General features: G+C 35.0%; 1 protein-coding gene across 2 annotated transcripts in view; it reads right to left on the bottom strand.

The window, feature by feature from the left end:
* Positions 1-439: 439 nt before the first annotated feature.
* Positions 440-19738, bottom strand: part of Bx (LIM domain-containing protein Beadex) — a 78467-nt gene continuing 59168 nt past the window's right edge. Inside the window, exons 2-7 of one of the 2 annotated variants that reach the window (XR_012103369.1) lie at positions 19321-19476; positions 17299-17471; positions 16626-16751; positions 5693-5843; positions 3531-3734; positions 440-3385 (exon numbers count right to left, since the gene is read on the bottom strand). Coding sequence is in view for 1 of the 2 variants with exons in the window: in XM_073085599.1 (XP_072941700.1) it covers positions 3594-3734; positions 5693-5843; positions 16626-16751; positions 17299-17471; positions 19321-19476 (747 nt within the window). In the remaining variant the exon portion in view is untranslated. Of the gene's footprint in view, positions 3735-5692; positions 5844-16625; positions 16752-17298; positions 17472-19320; positions 19477-19738 lie in introns of both variants that reach the window. The other variant, XM_073085599.1, reaches the window with a different exon arrangement.

Below are 19738 nucleotides of genomic sequence, written 5' to 3'. Positions count from 1 at the left end.
GTATAAATGTCCACAGGGTATAAGTTAGACAGAGAGTATAAGTATACAATGATTTATTATTATTGAACTATTAAGCTTCAATTAATTTATTGCTTTAATAACTTGCACTATATACTTTAAAATATTAAAAATAATGAAATAATTTTATGTTATTTTCTGATAAGTTATAGGTACATCAATGCAATTATAATTCGAAGAAATTAATTAGGCAATGGAATTTTATTTAAGAAAAGTAATTTTGAATGGTATTCAATTCTATATAATTATGAATGATTCGTAAGTCTGTTTCTAATTTGTGAAGCCGGACAAATTTTAAATTACAAATCATATGCATTAATAGCAAAGAAAATCATTAGTACAAGGAATACCTACAATGTCAGTTCAAATTATTTGAGTGTTAATTAGGTGTTTATAGGGTTGGAATAAATAAATCAAAAAATATCTTGAACAAGGCTTTAATGAGCTACATCTTTGGTCATATCATTGGTTAAAAGAGAACCTGACACATTCGTGTTACATAAAATGCGGTGTCCATAGCCCGCGATAATACCACAACATATTTTAGAGTGAGAACACACGGAGCGATTTTCAGCTGCCTCCGCGCGTACGGGGATCAGTTGATGTATGATGAAAGTTACCGCAATTTTGTGCGGTAACTTTGTCGCCTTACTTACGGAAACGCTGCAACCCGCAAATTTGTGGAACACGATTGCAAGTCGGAAAGAAAGAGATCGATATAGTTTGCCCACCGTTGCAGCGAATAACCATATATTTTACGTACATTTTTATATTCCATACAAGTTGTGATCCGCGTCCGAACGTGGCGGCGGCTGAAAAACTCTCCGTGAGTTCCAAGCCTTAAGTCGACAGGAATGCATAGTACTTCATCTAATTAAATGCTCAATAGAAACAAGACAATGAAACTTCAAATATACTAAAAACTAATTTGAACTATTTCGAAACATGAATTACTAAATTTTAATTAACATGAATTTTACACATTTCACTATATTAAGATATTTAATATTCACCAATGTATAATTACTATTAATAATTAGTTACAATCGTCTACTTACAATAATTATTTTATTTACATAAATAATACAATTACAACAATGTTTATGATAAACTTAACAGCAATATACATCGTAGGTACAAAACGAAACAACAAAGTCGACGGTAAAAAAAGTTTGGCCAAGCCAATCGAGTACAAATAAAATTAAATATAAAATTAATTTGATCGCTAATTTGCTCGCTCTAACATATCATTTTATAAAATCAAGTCGAAGATAATATTTAAATATTTACATTTAGACTGACTTTCCATTGCCTACTATCGTTTGAGCAACTTGTGGCGACTGAGTAGTGGTTAACGCGACTATCCAGATATGCTCGGTAAGTATTTAGTACCTTATGCGTCTGTAGACAGACGCCTAAACAAATGACTGTTGACATTTTTTTAGAATAAAGAACGTCACTCAGTCACTCAAGAATTTGGACTTCTGAACGGCTCCGAATTAAGCGATGCTCAGTAGCTTAAGCGACACGACTACACAACTGTCGCTCACGCGATAGTAGTCAATATACAGCCAGCATTACTCTACCTGCGCGGATGTAGGTATGATATCTGCGGATAATTCCCCGCTTGCATCATGCATCGTTTTACAATACCAGGTGAATCGACCCCAGATATCACTCTACAATCTACCCTACAGCAATTCGATAATATAATAGGGCTTTACATAATCCCAAATATTTCCAACCTTAATTGTAAAAGGATCCATATCTAACCTTATGCATGAAGAAGGTTAGCGAATTACTTTTGCAAGACATTCTCCATACATTTTTTGATCCAAAAACAAGTCTCCAGTCCATTTTTTTCCTCAGTCATTATCCTAACTAAGCAAGATTGCCATATGAGATCACCTTACGGGATTACAACTAAAATTTAAATATTCGATTACATACCAATAATTCTATTAGTTATATCCATAAGAGTAAAAATTTATTTTATAACAAACAATGAGAATTTTCACTACATACGTACGATTTGGCATTTACTTTGCTGTAGATACTACATCTATTAAACGCTGTTATAAGGTTTAATTACAACGACACCAATAAAATTAATTAATTCCAGAAAAAAGGTCATTTCGAGGATAATAAGTAATAATATCGTTATTTGTTTTATACATTATAACTACGTGTCAAGTTAAGTGGCAATTACTATATAGCTTTTATAAGCTTATATATTTTTCCAAATTCTAGAGACCATGAGTTGTTCCCATAGGAACATGGTCTAACAATAAAGACTAATCCTCCAATGTAAGCCTTATGGCAATGTACGACTTGCGCGTTATTTTTCGATTTATATATAGGTACTCTATTTTGTAGAGTATATATTACAAATTTAGGATTACAATGACGCAAGTACAGAAAATCGTCAAACTACCTTATGTACAAAAACAGTTAAAAAATGTCAAACTATTCAATCCAAAATTGACTCGTGTAGTCAACATTCCTGTGGTAAATTCCAATAGATGGAAGTAGTTTCAATTTTGAATAGAGAAGGAATCGAAAGCAACAGCCCTTAGTTAAATACATTTTTTTTTTTGGACTGGATATTTGCACTTACCTTTGTCATTGTAATCCTAAAAGTGCGGATAAAAAAATCAGTACGACTTTTTACACTTAGGATAGATATACAGAGAACATTTATATGCGGATTTAAGTTACGAATATGAAAACTTTACCTAGTTATTTCGACAGTTATAGTTACATTTTAATCGCATTTCAGTAGCGAAACCTAATAACTTTAGATCAAGCGATAGTTTAACACGTAACATGGATTGAAACATTTAGACAAAATACTTATATACTCAATCACGTTTAACCACGTCACTTGCTACCAAAACGAATGGCAAGGTAGACGTGTTTTTTATTTTAGTCTCAAAATACTCTAGTTAATAGAGAGCGTCGACTAGTCCAAGTTATTCACCGTAGAGTTTAATGCACATAACACTTAATACGAATGCCAATGAGAGTACGTGGCATTACGAATCGCGAGTGGCTGTAAAAATGCCATTTGAGTTAAGTCACATGTGGCGATAACACGACACTTAACGCTGATGCCATTGAATTACGAAACACATGTGGCAGAAACGCAGCAGTTAACGAGATTGCCATTAAGTTACGAAGCCAATTTGAAATGGCAGTCGCACGACACTTAACGCGAATGCCATTTTGTTACGAGTCCCGTGTAGACGTAGCATACACGTCACGAATGCCATTGAGTTACGAAACACATGTAGCAGTAACACACTTAATAACGATGCCATTGAGTTACGAGTCCCGTGACAGCACGACACTTAACGCGGATGCCATTTAGTTACGAGTCCCGTGTAGACGTTGCATATCACGTCACGAATGCCATTGAGTTACGAAACACATGTAGCAACACAACACTTAATAACGATGCCATTGAGTTACGAGTCCCGTGTGACAGCACGACACTTAACGCGGATGCCATTGTGACGTCACGCTTAGTGTTGGTACTTGGCGTACGGGTGGGCCGCGTCTCAGGCGCGGTAGTCTCAGCTGGACGCGGAGAGACCGAGCGGCTTGAGGTGCGGGGGAGCGGCGAACGGAGCGGCTGAGGAGCCCGACATGTTGTTGTTGAGGTCCCCGGCGCGGCTGGAACCGTTCATCAGAGCACCCATTGCGTTGCTGGATTGCTGGAAAGGATTTTTTTCTATTAGTATGTTTCTTAAATGAATCTCCACTGAACGTTGAAGCCCGGTTACGTTAACAAATTCTGACAATTCTGTCAGCCATTTAATGGCTGTCATGGTTTAATTTGTGAGTGACATGCGCAGTTAAGTGGTGCAAAATGACGAAATCGAAGAAAAAGTGCGTAGAAATATTTTTTAAACACGAAAATGGATGACAGTGACTATTTCAATTATCAAAACTGGTTCCCTTATTTTTGTTAGGAATCAGTAATCTTATTAATAAAGCTTACTCACTATTACTTATACTATATTATTAATACCCTCATACTATCAACCTCTTTGGGTTACGAACACGAGCTGCTACGCTTAAAGCAAATTCGTTCTGCGCTGCAAACGTGTCAACGTTAAAAGCAAATGTAGATACATGTCCGATCTTATAAGGCTAAAATTGGACAGTTAATTGTAGCGAAATTGGCTTAAATTTTAAATGACTTGCGAATAAGAATAACATACACCAAGCTAGAAATAAGTTTCTAGCTTATTATGTATGTCATGCATGTATAGTAGACGTATAGTGGCCTAAAAATATAACTTAAGGGTTATGCTTTTAATTAAGCATTCATTTTTTTTCCTACTAGTTACTAAATTTCTAATTATCTTAGGACAATCACTCCCTATCCCAAATTGAGGCGAGGAAGAAACTAAGAATATAAAGTAACTATTAATGACTTTCAATATAGCGATCAAAAATAATAAAATCTACTTAATCTCTATACATATTATTCCCTATATCTATTGGTAACCAGTAAATATTGTCCCGAGAGCGCTAATTATAAAACACCGGAGGTGTCTACAATACCTGAATGGAATTAAACCTCATGGGAGCATAATTTGATTTCAGAGAATCGACGTAGACGCCAATAAAGAGGGTTTAGCGTTAGGGTTTAGCCTTTTCGCTTCAATTTTAAATTTAGGCGACGTACCCATAGATTAGTAAACATTACTCTCTCCTAACAAGAAATTGTAACCAGTTTTGACAGTTGAAATTGCCATGTCATCTATTTTCGTGTTTGAAAAACATTAAAAAATTGTAGTTTTTAGATCATTTACGAATGAAACGTTATTTCTCCGCACTTCTTTTATTTCGTGGTTTTGCACCACTTACCTGCGCATGTTTGTATTGTTCCGCGTAAATTACGCCATAACAGCCATTAAATGGCTGACAGAATTGTCAGTCGTTTAAGCCATTTAATGGCTTCCTTCAATTACAAGGCGGTGAGATATCTATACTTATCTATGGACGTACCTATATCAATGTATTAATTTATCGCAGCAATGTTTATACTGATGTGAGTTTAAAAGATAAAACAAGCTTATTTAAATAAAGCGTTCTAATTTAGTGCTCAGGAGGTGAGGTCTATTTTGAAACCAAGCCCAAAACCGATTGCATTCAATGCCTATTTTATTTGGAATTGAGTACTTAAAGATATTTATGATCACTTAATTCTAGATAATCTCTATATTTTTAAAATGTAATAGTAGCAGACGAGCATGATGGTAAATGGCTACTGCCGCCCATAGACATTTGTGATAAATCCCAGATTCGTACCTGAGGTCGCCCACAAATGTATCACTAACCCTGAGGACTAAGGTGGAATGCCTCAGATATGTATGTCTCTCTTACCACACCCTCTAAACCAGAACACAGCAGCGTATAAGACTGTTGTAATTAGGCAGAAATAAGTGTGGCGATGCCGCTGAAGTCAAACCACAGAGTGTTCTGCCATTTTTTTCGATTTGTGTAGTTACTGTTGGCCCTAGCGACCTGTACAGCTTCACCGGGTTTTGGAGGCCAGCCTAAGGCTCAGCCGGGACAAGAAGACTATGGGCTGGAAGGAAGGGATGGCTTTGGTCACCGTTGCTTCTGCCACTCTTGTTGTACTATTATATAAGTTAGTTACCGGAGGAGGGGGCAGATGAGTGGTCTGCCGCTTGAGGTGCGCCAGCGGTGGTGGGTTGTACGCCATATTAGCGAACACCAGTCGCTCTTCATAGTCATATTCGCAGAGGATCTTGTTCTCGCAGAGGTAGAAGCGGTCACCCACGCAGAACCTGTTGGTGTAACTATATTTTACTGGTTTGTACTAATAAAATATATAACCATCACAACTTTTGTTTTTTATAAATGATTGGTGAAGAATAAACTATAAGTGATCCAAATAAATAATAATTGGTATAGAAAAAAACACGTATTAACTTCTACATTCTTTATAGTGCTCAAGCATATATCCTTAAGCGTCCTTATAGTCCTTATAGTGCTCAAATTAAATTGTATACAGTCACTGATATGATTATATGAATAATAACTATTTGCTAATTTAGATATCTCTAAAAACAAAACTTGTAATATTGGACCTTAAAAATTAAGAACATGAGAAAGCGCAGACGATAATAGTATCGTAAAATCTTTCTAATTAAAAAATGGTATTTTATATTTACAACATATTTGTTTTTACAATCATTTGGACGCATATCATCAATCATACGCAAATCGCCAATCGCCGTATTGGCGAATACTGCAAACATTATGTTAAACCTTGTACCCAATAATGATTTTAACATTTGTAGGTGCTCGCACGAGCGTACATCCATCGCACAAGTCACTTGCAGTAACTGAGCGGACAGGGTGCAGGAAGATCCAATTAGTGATGTTCCACGAAGGCACCGACAATTCTATATCCACGCATTGTTAAGGTTGCCGTGTAAATTGAGTTAACGGCTTTCTGAACTAAGCCGTTTCTGCGTTACTCGCATTTTGAAACGTCGATGGTGCCAATATAGTTGGTTACCACCGCTATATCTATTTCTAGCATGAAGTAGTTGTTGCTTTTAGATGGAAACAGTGTGAAAATTGTGGTATCCGGCGGATATACTTAGCAAATATCTTCATTACTTATGAGCAGCATCAGGTAGAATTCCTGTTCTACAATTACGAGTTACAGTTGTCCATGGTTGGCGGTGCCCACTTACCAGGTGGGTTGCATGCTCTTTCGCTCCTTCAATTATAAAAGGAAACATCAACCTAAGTATTAAGATATTATCACTATTTCTTTGGGTAAGTCGGGATCGGAGGTAGCCAAAACTGTCTAAGAAATAAAATTTACTATCACGAGTGGAAAGGTCAAGTGGAAGAAAGGCGCGATAACGTCACGCGAGCGCGCATCCCTCAATGTAGCAAAACAAAAGGTATCGCCTTCGACTCGCCAGTGGCCGCCCGGAACCGGCGTTGATAACACCAAACCTTATCTCCCCCGAATCCCTCCCCCGTCTTCCTGCACCCCCGCGTCTCCGGCCACCCTGCCAACTCTTTTGTTTCACTTGTCACAAAAATTAAGCGCAATAGCTCGGCTACAAATGTCTCTTTTTTAAGGGGCCAATTTCCACCGCAACTCAGTCGATTTCGCCGCTCTTAATTAACTTTATTTCCTGTTCTCTCCGTTCCCGACTTTTGTTTTTGGGGGTTGTCCTTTTTTATTTTGCTATTTTTTGTCTGCAGTCGCGTAATGGAAAAGATGTAGAACGAAATTTTAATGACTGGGTGCAAGTAAAGCTTTGTGCGACGCGCCATTATGTCGCGACGACAGCGACACGAAGTTTGACGTTTTACGCAATCGGACGTGTCTACTGTTTTTCCTTGGCAGTAAAACAAAATCATTTGGAAGAATGCTCGCTACATTAAACAGATTTTCAGAGTTAATTACAATTGACTATGATATCGTTCTATCTTTTTGTCTTTTTTTCTCAAATAGATAGGGTCTTAAGCACTTCTGATATTATTTGTGCGGTGCAACTTGATATTAAATAGCATCGTATCTGTATTGTCCGGTAAAGTTTTTTACGAAAGTAACTTCCACTATCATAGTTACACTATGGATAGTTTTATACCTACTATAAATATTAAATGATTGAAATTTTTTTTGAAGAAGACTTTTTAGATATTTTCACCTTTCCATTTCTGTCCACATATAAATTTTGTTGAAATTGAAAAATCTCTGATTAAAAAGCATATTATTATGTATATTCACATTATTCGGCATTTGCCCAACTTTATTACGCGAGTATATTTAAAATGGGACTAACCTGTGGTCCCAGTGACCTCAATCGCCTGAAGCATTGACAAGATATTGCGAAACATAAAAAATTGCTAAGTTGAGAACGAGTTTTCACGTTTGATATCTATCTTGTAATAAGCATAGGAGCTTCAAAAGTGGCAGTTACTCAAACCGAGAAGCACTCTGATAAAACTTAAGTATTAATTAATCTTAAATTACACGATGACTTCTGAATGGTACTAGGCGAGCAGCAGTCACTAGTACATCGCAATGGGAGCGTGCGATCGGCAGCACGCGGCTTCCGTCCGCCGAAGCCCGCGGGCGCAGATTGCTACTAAATTATTTAGCCGTTTAGCGATATTCGCCCGTGATATCTGCCGCCCGCCGCTCCAATCGGACAGCCCACAAATTGGATTCAGATTTCTGCAGCGTGGAAATTGATTTGTACCTGATATATAATAGTTGACGCTTCATATTGTTAAGCAAAGGTGAGGAAACCTGTATTTTTTAAAGAGTTTCTGTTTTTCGAATCAATTCATTGTTCATATAGTGTAGTGTTATAGCCGGATTTTAAGGGACAAACCATACACAGCAGTCCTTTATTACATGTAGCATACAAAAATATACATAATTATAGGTCACTTTGTCCGGTCTATCTTCTGTATAATGGACTTTTCCGTCTACATCATTTAGATCCAGTAAAATTAATAGTTCAAGATTAATTACAATTGTTTATTAAAAATAATACGTGTTACAATAATTTCTGTTCAAATTAACACTGTTTGAAAATTGCTGTAAATCTAGACATCGTATTGAGGAGATCCAATGTACAGCATGCTGAACTGTCGTAAATACTAGTAACCAAAACAAATCCAAACGTCCATACATAGACAGGGGCACAGCTACCAAAACGAGAAACAGTGTTCAAATTTTGCATGAAATGAATATACAATTGGGTGTAAATGTCACGCGAGATGTACTAACACGGGAAAGGTCCACAAGTGACATATAAACCATTCAGAGTAGCGGCAATCTTCGCGACCTCTCTATTATTTAAGCGGACGCAGCCCGGCCAAGATTGGTCTTCGCGCGTGCAATCTTATTTCAAAGTTTCAATCTCGTTTGTTTGTCAAATCAAGATCCGAAGTGTTTTCTTTTGGACACTGTTTGGATCTACGCTGAATAATCAGCATAGACAAGGCGTTAACATAGCTCATAATGAACATTGGTATGATATTATTTGATGTCTTAAATTATTTGATGCCTTTATAATAATATGTGGGAGAATGCTTCATTTCATATATATAAATATTCCGTTTTTAAAATCACATGATATTAATTTCGAACTACCGCTCCGTATTAACAATTGGCTACCCGTATCATGGTATAAAAAAGGGGCGCGCAACTGTCAACAGATCAGAAGTTGTCCAATAGTGGGCACGGCACGGTGGTGCTCTGAACTGTTTGGTGTTTTGCTTGGGTGTTATTGTTACTATGGTGGCATTAACGCTTATTCATTTAATTATTTGAACTATATTTTTATAAATATTGGTTAAATTAGTTGAATCGAAATACCATTGTAGATCTACCTACCGGCGCGCCCACAAATATTATCAACCTAATTACGTACAAATTAAGTATATCGGTGTTTGTAACGCTTCCCTGCATGTATGCATCCATTCAGCCTTTAAAAGCAGAAGAAGACTCAATCAGTAATCAGCAAAGGAAGCCTATATAGAGCTCGCTATTTTAAAACGACTAATGCCGTATATTTTATTGTATTTGTCTATGCAAATTATTGAGTTTAAGAGACGGTTACTTTTTTATAAGATGAAAGTAAAAAACGATGTAGCAATCAAGAAATTATACTGTCGCTCATAGACATCTGTAACCAGCTACATTTAGAATTCAGGTTCTACCTGATTTTGATCACAGAAGATGAGTCTAATGAAGCGAGGCAAATATCTATCATCATCATTATCATCAACCCATTACTGTCCCACTGCTGGGCACGGGTCTCCTCCTCAGAAGGATTAGGCCATAGTACACCGCGCTGGCCAAGTGCGTATTGGTAGACTTCACGTACCTTTGATATATTTTTTTTTTATAAATCTCTCAGGTGTGCAGGTTTCCTCACGATGTTTTTCTTTCGCCGTTTAAGCAAGTGATGATTAATTAGAAATTAATACGCACATAAATTTGAAAATCAGAGGTGCGTGCCTGGGATTTGAACCTCGGACCCCTCGATCAAGAGGTCGCGTTTCTTAACCACTAGGCTATCACGGCTTAGCTTAATGAAGCGAGTCAAATATCTAAGTAAATGAGAAGGTTCTGGGCCTGGCTGTTTATGTATTCGTCTTTGTGTGCACCCATGGTACCCACGACACATGGAAAATCCTAATGTGGGTATATGCTAGCAGAATTGTTATTGTGCGTTCAGAAGCGAGCTACCTAAACTACATTTCCAAATAAAGCTGGATTTCACAAACTTCACTGTAAATAGAGATTTTAAAATTGGAAAGCTTCTACCATTATTCATTTCGACAAACTAGTTTTGATGTCTATTCGTTACAGATCGCAGAATCATCGCTCAGCGCTCGACAGTGGGAGTGCGCGCGGGGGAAATCAACCTCACCTGCTTACCTATGCCGACAAAACTCATACCGACATAGTCACCGAATTGTAGCGCTCTATGAATTTTAAATAATCTCCAGAGCCTAATACTTGAAAGACAAAAAATTGTTTTAGGGCAATTTCAAACGAATTTTGTATGGCTAGGGACAGATTGTTAGAAGCATTCTAAGTTAGTTTTTGGCGCAACGTATCTGATGCCGACCTTACGTAAGACTCTAATCCTATCTGGAGTTGACTATAGATATCCATGGACGATAGATCGGTTGAACTGCGTGCTGTTTTTTTACTTATAATAAAACGAAATATTGCCGTCGAAAAATATTCAGTGTATCTGATAGGTTACGATAATGTGTGCCTGATAGGTAAAGTGTACCAGTTTTTATTAACATTAAAGTATTACATGTGTGATATGACATTAAAAATATGTGTCACCATTAAAAATACAAACGTACTGACAAAGACAGACACTTTTTCATTATAAAATTGAGATTTAATAATCAAGCTATAATATTACCACATATGTCTATTCCCTGTGTCACACAGTTTCATACGAGCTTTTGCGAAATGTGAACAATTCAGAAAAGCAGCGCTTTACAGATACCCTCCGGAGATTAATTTTGACTTTGTTTCGAGTGCTTATTTGTCTCTACTATTACCCATTCACTTTGGCGTTGACCGTTACAAAATGACGTTACGAGCATAACTACTAATACTGTTGTCAAAGAAATACTTATTTTATTTCTAAACTGTAATCATTTTATATTATATCAATATTTTATTGTATGCTTATATACTATTGTTGTAAATAAGTAAATATTATAATCTTCGTTTAAGTAGAAAATAGTAGTAACCTACGATGATAAAAAGTATTGTTATAGGTTACTAAACTCGTTGGTAATGTTTTATGAGTTATTACTTCTTGTCAAATATTTAGAGAAATAAAGATGTGTCTGAGCTAAGAAAATAAGATTTTATTATTTAAAGTATTTAACGATCCTATATTTTAACATGGTAGCAGAGCGTGGTTAATAAAAATAATTAGAATTTCTAGAAAAACGCAGTGTGATAAAAAGACGCGTGCAAGAAAGAAAATAAATATTTGTTTAACATTACTGTCATAAAAATGGCTAAACAAGCGAAGATTGAAGATATTATGATACCTATTTTTGATGGTGCAAACTATTCAAGCTGGAAATTCAGATTGTTAACTTTGTTGGAGTACAAAGAATGCAACGAGGCCGCCATTGTGAAAATGGAAAAAGCCGGCGCAGAATGGAAAAAGAAGGATTTAAAAGCAAGAGCAATAATTATGAGTACAATCTCAGATAGGCAATTGGAATACATCACCGATTGCAAAACAGCGTATGAAATGCTAAGTAAGTTCGATAAAATATACCTAACACAGTCTACAGCCATGCAAATTATATGCAGAGGGAGGCAGGAGGAGAATAGAAGAGATGAAACTAAACAATTATAATACTATAGAAGATTTTTTTGTGGAGTTCGAGAAAACAATAAATGAATTTAAAACAGCTGGAGGAAAAATAAATGAACCTGAGAAGTTAAGATACCTACTAAGAGCGCTCCCACCAAGCTATAGTTATATTGGAGACTTTCTCGATGTAATTCCAGAAGAACAAAGAACGGTTGATTATGTATGCTCTAAAATAAAAGAGAAAAATATGTCTACTAAAGACTTAGATAAGAAAAATAATATGAGTACATTTGCAATGAGAACTATAGCCCAATGCTTTATATGTGGAAAGACTGGTCATCTCAAGAAGTACTGTTGGCATGCGCAGAGATATAATCAAGGACAACAAACTGCTAGAGGTCAGCAAGGAACACAGAGAGGTTACAACAGCGGTGGATTCTATAGAGGTCATAGCCGAGGCAGAGGTCAAAAACATTTTAAGGGTCAAGGTCAGTCCAGTGGTAAATCTTCAAACAACTTTGCAGGGGAGTCATGGACAGCTCAAGTATGTAATTCGGAAATAAATCAGGTAACACAAAAATATGATAATGATGGTGAAATTAATTGGCTTTTAGATAGCGGGTGTACCGACCATATAATAAAAAATGATACATATTTTTATGATTTTATAGATCTGAAAAGTCCTGTTTATGTAAAACTGCCAGATGGTAACATGTTAAAAGCCACTAAAGTAGGCACTGTTAAAATTTATTTTAAAACCTATTATAATCTAAAGTATGTAGATTTAAAAAATGTTTATTTTGTTGAAGGCATTAAACAAAATTTGTTAAGTTTTTCAAAAATAACTAAAAGTTGCACTATAGTAGCAAAAAACGAAAATGCAAAAATTTATAATAGTCTCAGAGAATTAATAGTTGTCGCTGATAAAATAAACAATTTGTATTCTATAAAAAGTTTTGTATGCAAAAGAGAAATGTATGCACATTCAATAACTTTGACTCAGAAAGAAAAATGGCATAGGGCACTTGGTCATGTCAATTTTCAGTATTTGAATAAATTGATAAATAATAAATTATTAGATGGTTTGCCTGATAGAATTGAAAGCACAAAAATGAAATGTTCAAATTGTATACAAAGTAAAATGAGTAATGTGCCTTTTGAAAATAATAGAACAAAGACAACTAAAATTTTAGAATTAATTCATACTGATTTAAATGGTCCACATAATACAACTGGTTATGGTGGGGAGAAATATTTTATTACATTTATCGATGATTATAGTAAATGCACAAGAATATTTTGTATTAAAAGTAAAGCTGAAGTTGCGAGTTGTTTCATAGAATTTGTTAATTTATTAGAAAATAAATTCAACCAAAGAATTAAGAAAATTCAGTGTGACAATGGTAGAGAATATCTAAATAAAGAAATTTACAATTTTATAAGGTATAAAGGTATAGAGTTATTACCATGTCCACCCTACGTCCATGAATTAAATGGAGTAGCGGAAAGATATAATAGATCTGCTATGGACATAGCTAGGTGTTTAATGAGAGAAGCTAAAATTCACAGAAGGTATTGGCCTGAATTTATAAAAACAGCAGCATATTTAAAAAATCGTACAATTGCAAATACGGTAGAAAATAAAACACCTTATGAGATATTTTTTAGAATAAAACCAAATGTCGAACATTTAAAAATATATGGAAGTAGAGTTTATGTTAGGGTTCCAGAAGTTTTAAGAAAAAGTAAATGGGATGATAAAGCACAAAAGGGTATTTTAGTAGGTTATAATGAAAATAGTTATCGAGTTCTATTAAATAACAAAATAATTAATGCTAGGCATGTACAGGTAATCGAAGAAAATACTGAACTGATTTGCTTAGAAAAACTAGATGATCCAAAAGATAAAGATTTAGAATTAGACCAAACTTTAAAAGAAATAGTAAATGAGGAAAGTGATGAAAAATATGAAGATGCGGAGGAGACTAGTTCTAATAATACCTTGAAGGATGTAGTTGATGATAGTTTAAATGATAATGGAGATAAGAATTTAGTAGAAAAGAGAAAGAGAACTCCAGTTTCTAGATATGGTAATCCAGTTTCACATTTTATATATGTTAACTATATTGATGCCAATGTACCTAATACTTTTGAGGAGGCGATGGACTCCAATGATTATAAACAATGGAAAATAGCAATGGACTCAGAAATAAATAGCATAAAGAAAAATAATACTTGGCAAATTGTTGAAAAACCAAAAGATAAAAAGGTTATAGATGTTAAGTGGGTTTTCAGAAGGAAAAACAATAATATTTACAAAGCTAGATTAGTTGTGAGAGGATTTCAGCAAAATGATTACATTGATAATGCTTACTCACCGGTAGGAAAAATGCAAACTTTGAAAATTTTATTGTCATACAGTTGTAAGAATAATTTATTTATTGAACAGATGGATGTAGAAACAGCTTTTTTAAATGCTTATGTAAAATCAGAAGTTTACGTAAATCAACCTGAAGGTTATGAAATTGGCGACAATAAAGTTTACAAATTGCAAAAGGCACTCTATGGTCTTAAAGAAAGCCCTAAAGTATGGTACGAATGTTTTGATACATTTATTAAAACGTTGAATTTTGTTAGAAGTAACTATGATAACTGTTTATATGTTAATAGAGCAAGCAAAGATCCAATATATATATTAATATATGTTGATGATTTTTTAATTTGTTGTAAAAATAAAACTAAAATAGATGAGGTAAAAACTAGTTTAATGAAAAGATTTATTATGAAAGACTTGGGTAAAGTTAAAAGCTATGTTGGAATAGATATTGATTATAGTAAAGATAAAGGTATAATGACTCTAAACCAAACAAAATATATTGAATCTTTGGCTGCAAAATATGATCTGAAAAATACTAAGTTATATGATACTCCAATGGAAACAAATTTAAAACTAGAACAAGCTAGAGAAATAGATGAAACTATTAAGTACAGAAATATAATAGGTGAATTGTTATATATTAGTACAGGCACAAGGCCAGATGTAGCGTACTGTGTTAATTATTTGAGTAGATACCAAAGTTGCTATAACGAAACACACTATAAATATGCAATGAGAATATTAAAATACCTTTATAATACTAAGGATCTAAGTTTAACTTATAATGATAATGTGGATACTGAAATATTAGATTGTATGGAAACTTAATTTATTGGAAATCACGTAAACAAAATACAGTAACTAAATGTTCAACTTTTGCAGAATATACTGCTATGTCAGAGGCAGTAACAGAAGTACTTTTTATTAGAAACTTACTAAGTGAATCATTTGATGTAAATTTTCGTGATCCAATAAAACTGTATGTAGATAACTCAGGTGCAGTTGCAATAGCTAAATATGGCAACTTTACAAAGAATTCGAAGCACATCGAAGTGCAGTATCATTATGTAAATGAGAACTATGAAAAGAAAATAATTGATATTGTAAAAATTAATACTAAATTTAATTTGGCAGACATATTAACTAAAAGTCTAAATAAGACAACTTTTTTGAAGAACAGATTAGAGTTAAGATTGATTTAGATATGTTATTAGTATGTAATAGTTATGTTATGAGATTATAAATTTAAGGAGGCGTGTTGTAAATAAGTAAATATTATAATCTTCGTTTAAGTAGAAAATAGTAGTAACCTACGATGATAAAAAGTATTGTTATAGGTTACTAAACTCTTTGGTAATGTTTTATGAGTTATTACTTCTTGTCAAATATTTAGAGAAATAAAGATGTGTCTGAGCTAAGAAAATAAGATTTTATTATTTAAAGTATTTAACGATCCTATATTTTAACAACTATATACTCTCATTTATTTAGTTATGTATCTATTATAGTACTATCTGGATAAGATAAAAACCAAGAAACATTAAATATTTTGAGGAATCGAGATTTTATCTGATTCTATTTTTACTTGGGGACTTCGAATGGTTTGCAAAGAAGTTATGAATGATTGTAATTATAAATTAAGGCTATATTAAATAATACTTATTAAGCGGCACGTTGCTATCCGTATACGGGTCTGAGTTTTGACCAAAACATAGACCTTTTAGTATCAAATCCTGAGCCGACCTGTAACGGAATGCCGTCATGATAGCAACTAGCAATTTTCACGCATCACGTCTGACAGGTTAGAAAATTAAATTACTGAGTGGAAATGGAGATGTAGTCCCGACGTAATAATTGGAATTGTATCGTCCAAACTGGGTGAGATTTTGTATAAGTTAGTCGTTTTAGTGATAGTAAAGCAAAAGTCGTTATCCTGCTATCATTAGGTAGCTTTAGTATTTACCTGTAACTCATACAATATGACTTTGTATGCATATGTATGTATTATAATTTCGAACTAAACAACACCTGCCTATTATACTTGGATTACAATCACATCACACTGATTCATTTAAAGATCATAATTCATGGATATTAATCATTTACTTTTTTTATTACTATTTATGGATATACTCGATCTTCTTATTAGTGATGAATAGTCTGATTTTTTGCTATGTTTTTGAAAAGAAAATGTGAAAAACTGGAGGTTATCATTTTTATTATTGTACAAATAGTTCAAGCGAAAATATATTGTATTTTAGAATCCTTCTGAGTGTTTTATAGCCATGCTCAAAAGTAGGATCCATCAATACATATATCATAATAGTAATACTAACCGATGATTGCACTGTTGGCACGCGAAGCATTCCAAGTGGTACACATTGCTGCGCGCGCGCATCACCATCTCGAACGCGGGGATCACCTTGTTGCACGCTGCGCAGTACCCAGTATTCCCGAAAAGCCTGTAGAGATACACAAATTAGTATCGAACACGCGGCTAACCAGGTTTGCTAATTAGTGCACGAAAATTAAATGCATCTTGCATTTAATCACATATTCGTCTGTGCATGTATATTCGAAGTAATTTTGGTTTAGTTTGGACTTGATATTACCACAAAGTAATATTTTAACTGAACTAATTTGTAACAAGGTCTAAAATGAGAGAGTTATATGTATATGTACTATTCTATAATAATGAGCGAACATTTGAAGAGTAAAAAAATATATTTAGGATGACTACTTCAAATAAATATAATAATAAATAATTATATCAAAAAAACCCTACCGTAATACTAATTACTAAAAGCCTGAGTAAGAAATTAGGCTTTTATTATTAAAATCCATTATCATGGTAGCCTGTAGCAGGATATCTTTAAAATAGTATCTCAATATCTGTAATTATTTTATTCTAAGACATTCTAAGTCATCATCATTATTCATCATCATCATTATGATGTATATTTTATCCTTAATTCTACTCAATATAATCCTATCATAAATGAAACAAACCTTAAATAGTCCCTTTTGCAAAGAATCAGATTAGCCCGGGTGTAGAGGGTATGGCCGACTTCGCCGAGCCGGCAGTCGCAGCAGCCGCACTTCAGGCAGTCCTCGTGCCAGAGCTGGTCCAGTGCCTTCAGCAGATAACGTTCTGTGATCACCTTGCTGCATCCCGCGCAAATCTATAACAAAAGCTAACACTGTAAATAAAATCAAACGCAAAGGATTTAGGTATATGTATGAGATTTAAGGCAAAGTCATAATAATGTTGCCAAAAAAACTTAAACAGACCTCAATACTAAATGGCGTTAGTAGTTTATGGATTGTACATTTGTGAAATTATTGTACTTTACGGTATAATGAAGTCTCGGATTCAGCCGGGTGTTAAAAAATGCTAATTTCACGCAGAAGCTTTTAAGAAAAAGAAACACGAAATAACTATCATTTTTAATATAATGATGCAACTGAAGTCCCAGATTGTTCGTGTCTTCAAATCGAAATAAACAAGCCATCCGGTTTGATCATTTTCAAATATTCCTCAATCACTGATGACTTCATAACAATAATTTGATAAATTGGCATGAACCAAATCATTGTTAAATCTTTTTTCTAAATCAATTAATTCACAACACTAAATGTAATCCATTGATACTTTCAACGGTTTAAGAGTTGCAGCACCCAAAACTTGTATTTTGTTGCGTTGATCTTTTTCTTTTTAAATTCCTCGGTTGGTCTTATTTTGGAAACCTAATTACATTAATTCCGGATGACTTAATCGCTACTGTCGCCTAAGATTACTTCATGGTCAAGTAGCGTTAAATTTTAATCTGCCGGCTGGGTGAAATTCATTGTATTTTGTGTTCTAAATATACTAAGATAACTACTATTTTTTGTAGATAAAAAGTCAACTATAATTATATCAGATAAATAAAGTAAGTAGGTATTTCATTGCATAAAGCATTTTCACGAAAAAAGCGTCATAAATTCTTAAAGGAACATTATTTAGGTTGTAAGCTTATCTATTTTGAATACAACTGTTTTTCTTACATTATTTAAAGACAATAATAAACGTTCCATCATGTCATTTACCGAATGCTTACCAATTTAAACTTAGGTCTATTAGCAGATTACATTTTTGATTTACGTATCTTAAATGTTTCAAGTCTTCTTTGCATTTTGGTTAAGTACTACTACAATAAGTATTTGTTACTTTTTTCCATCACACAAATAAATATATTAAGTATCGATTGGCCGCAACATGAAATTTCAATGATCTTCTAGTTTGACTCTTCCGCTTCATCTTCTAGTGAAATAACCTCCCATGGTGGATTGTAGACGTTCAAACAGAGTTATAAATGAATCAATTTGGCATAATAATTGAGATTTCAATTTGAGTTTATTTTGACTATGGGTACCTGGGGTTGCGTCGGCGGCGCGGGTGGTGCGTTAGCGGACGGCAGCGGGGACGCGCGCGCCTCCTTAGCCAACTCCATCCAGCATGTGCGGTCCGAGCCCCGGACTGTTATCGCTGGTATAATAGATACTTACCTACCATCATACTGACTACATGTCCGTTTCTTCTTTCCATTAGACAAATAGAAAGAATTACGTAACGACTTGACGCAACATGAAAGTACGAAGACTTGACTGTCTTCTTGACTCTTGCGCCGCGCCGCTTCTACTTCAAGCGCAATACCTTCCAAACCTGTGTAGATTGTTGTGAGTTCTAATACACAATGGGTATATTTTTTCTTTTGTTTACGGGGGGGAAACCTTAAAAAGGTACCCGATGCCGTGGGAGCGACACAGGGCTATGTGGGACTCTTACCGCACTAAAATCTCCCCGGTAGCCGTCCTTGGAGCCGCGTAAAGGAGTCCGGGACTCAAAAGGAACGCAACCGGGGTCCGCTTAGCGTGTTGCCCCGTCGGGCTCCACCCAGGTGAGCATGACGCTTGCCACACCGTCTGGTGTACACGACGGTATGCGACCATACCTACCTCTAAAACACATATAAAAAGGACAATAGGTACCTGGGGTTGCGTTGGTGGCGCGGGTGGTGCGTTGGCAGACTGCGCGCTGGGCGGCAGCGGGGACGCGCGCGCCTCCTTAGCCACCTCCATGGCCAGCATGTGCGGGCCGAGCCCCGGACTGCCGCCGCTCGCCTGCTGCGGCGTCCGCCTCTCGCACTGCACAACAAACAAACAATTAATTACAAGACTTTTAAACACGCGTGTTAAAAATACCTGCTATACAAGATCACGGGTTATATCCGGCTTATACATAGTTTTAAATTACAAAATTGGTATTTTAAATGTCTCATATTTATGAAATTACACGCCTCCTTACTTATAATGTTTAAGATCTTAAATGAGAATATTTTTCCACACTATTTAACATACATATTATACTATCATAGGAGTAGATAAATAGGTAAGAGAACAAGCAGAT

The sequence above is a fragment of the Epargyreus clarus genome, unplaced genomic scaffold (genome assembly GCF_041222505.1).
Source record: "Epargyreus clarus isolate Ecla_fem2 unplaced genomic scaffold, WU_Ecla_fem_2.2 ptg000023l, whole genome shotgun sequence".
Classification (NCBI taxonomy): Eukaryota; Metazoa; Arthropoda; class Insecta; order Lepidoptera; family Hesperiidae; genus Epargyreus; species Epargyreus clarus.
This window is presented reverse-complemented; position numbering and strand designations above follow the sequence as displayed.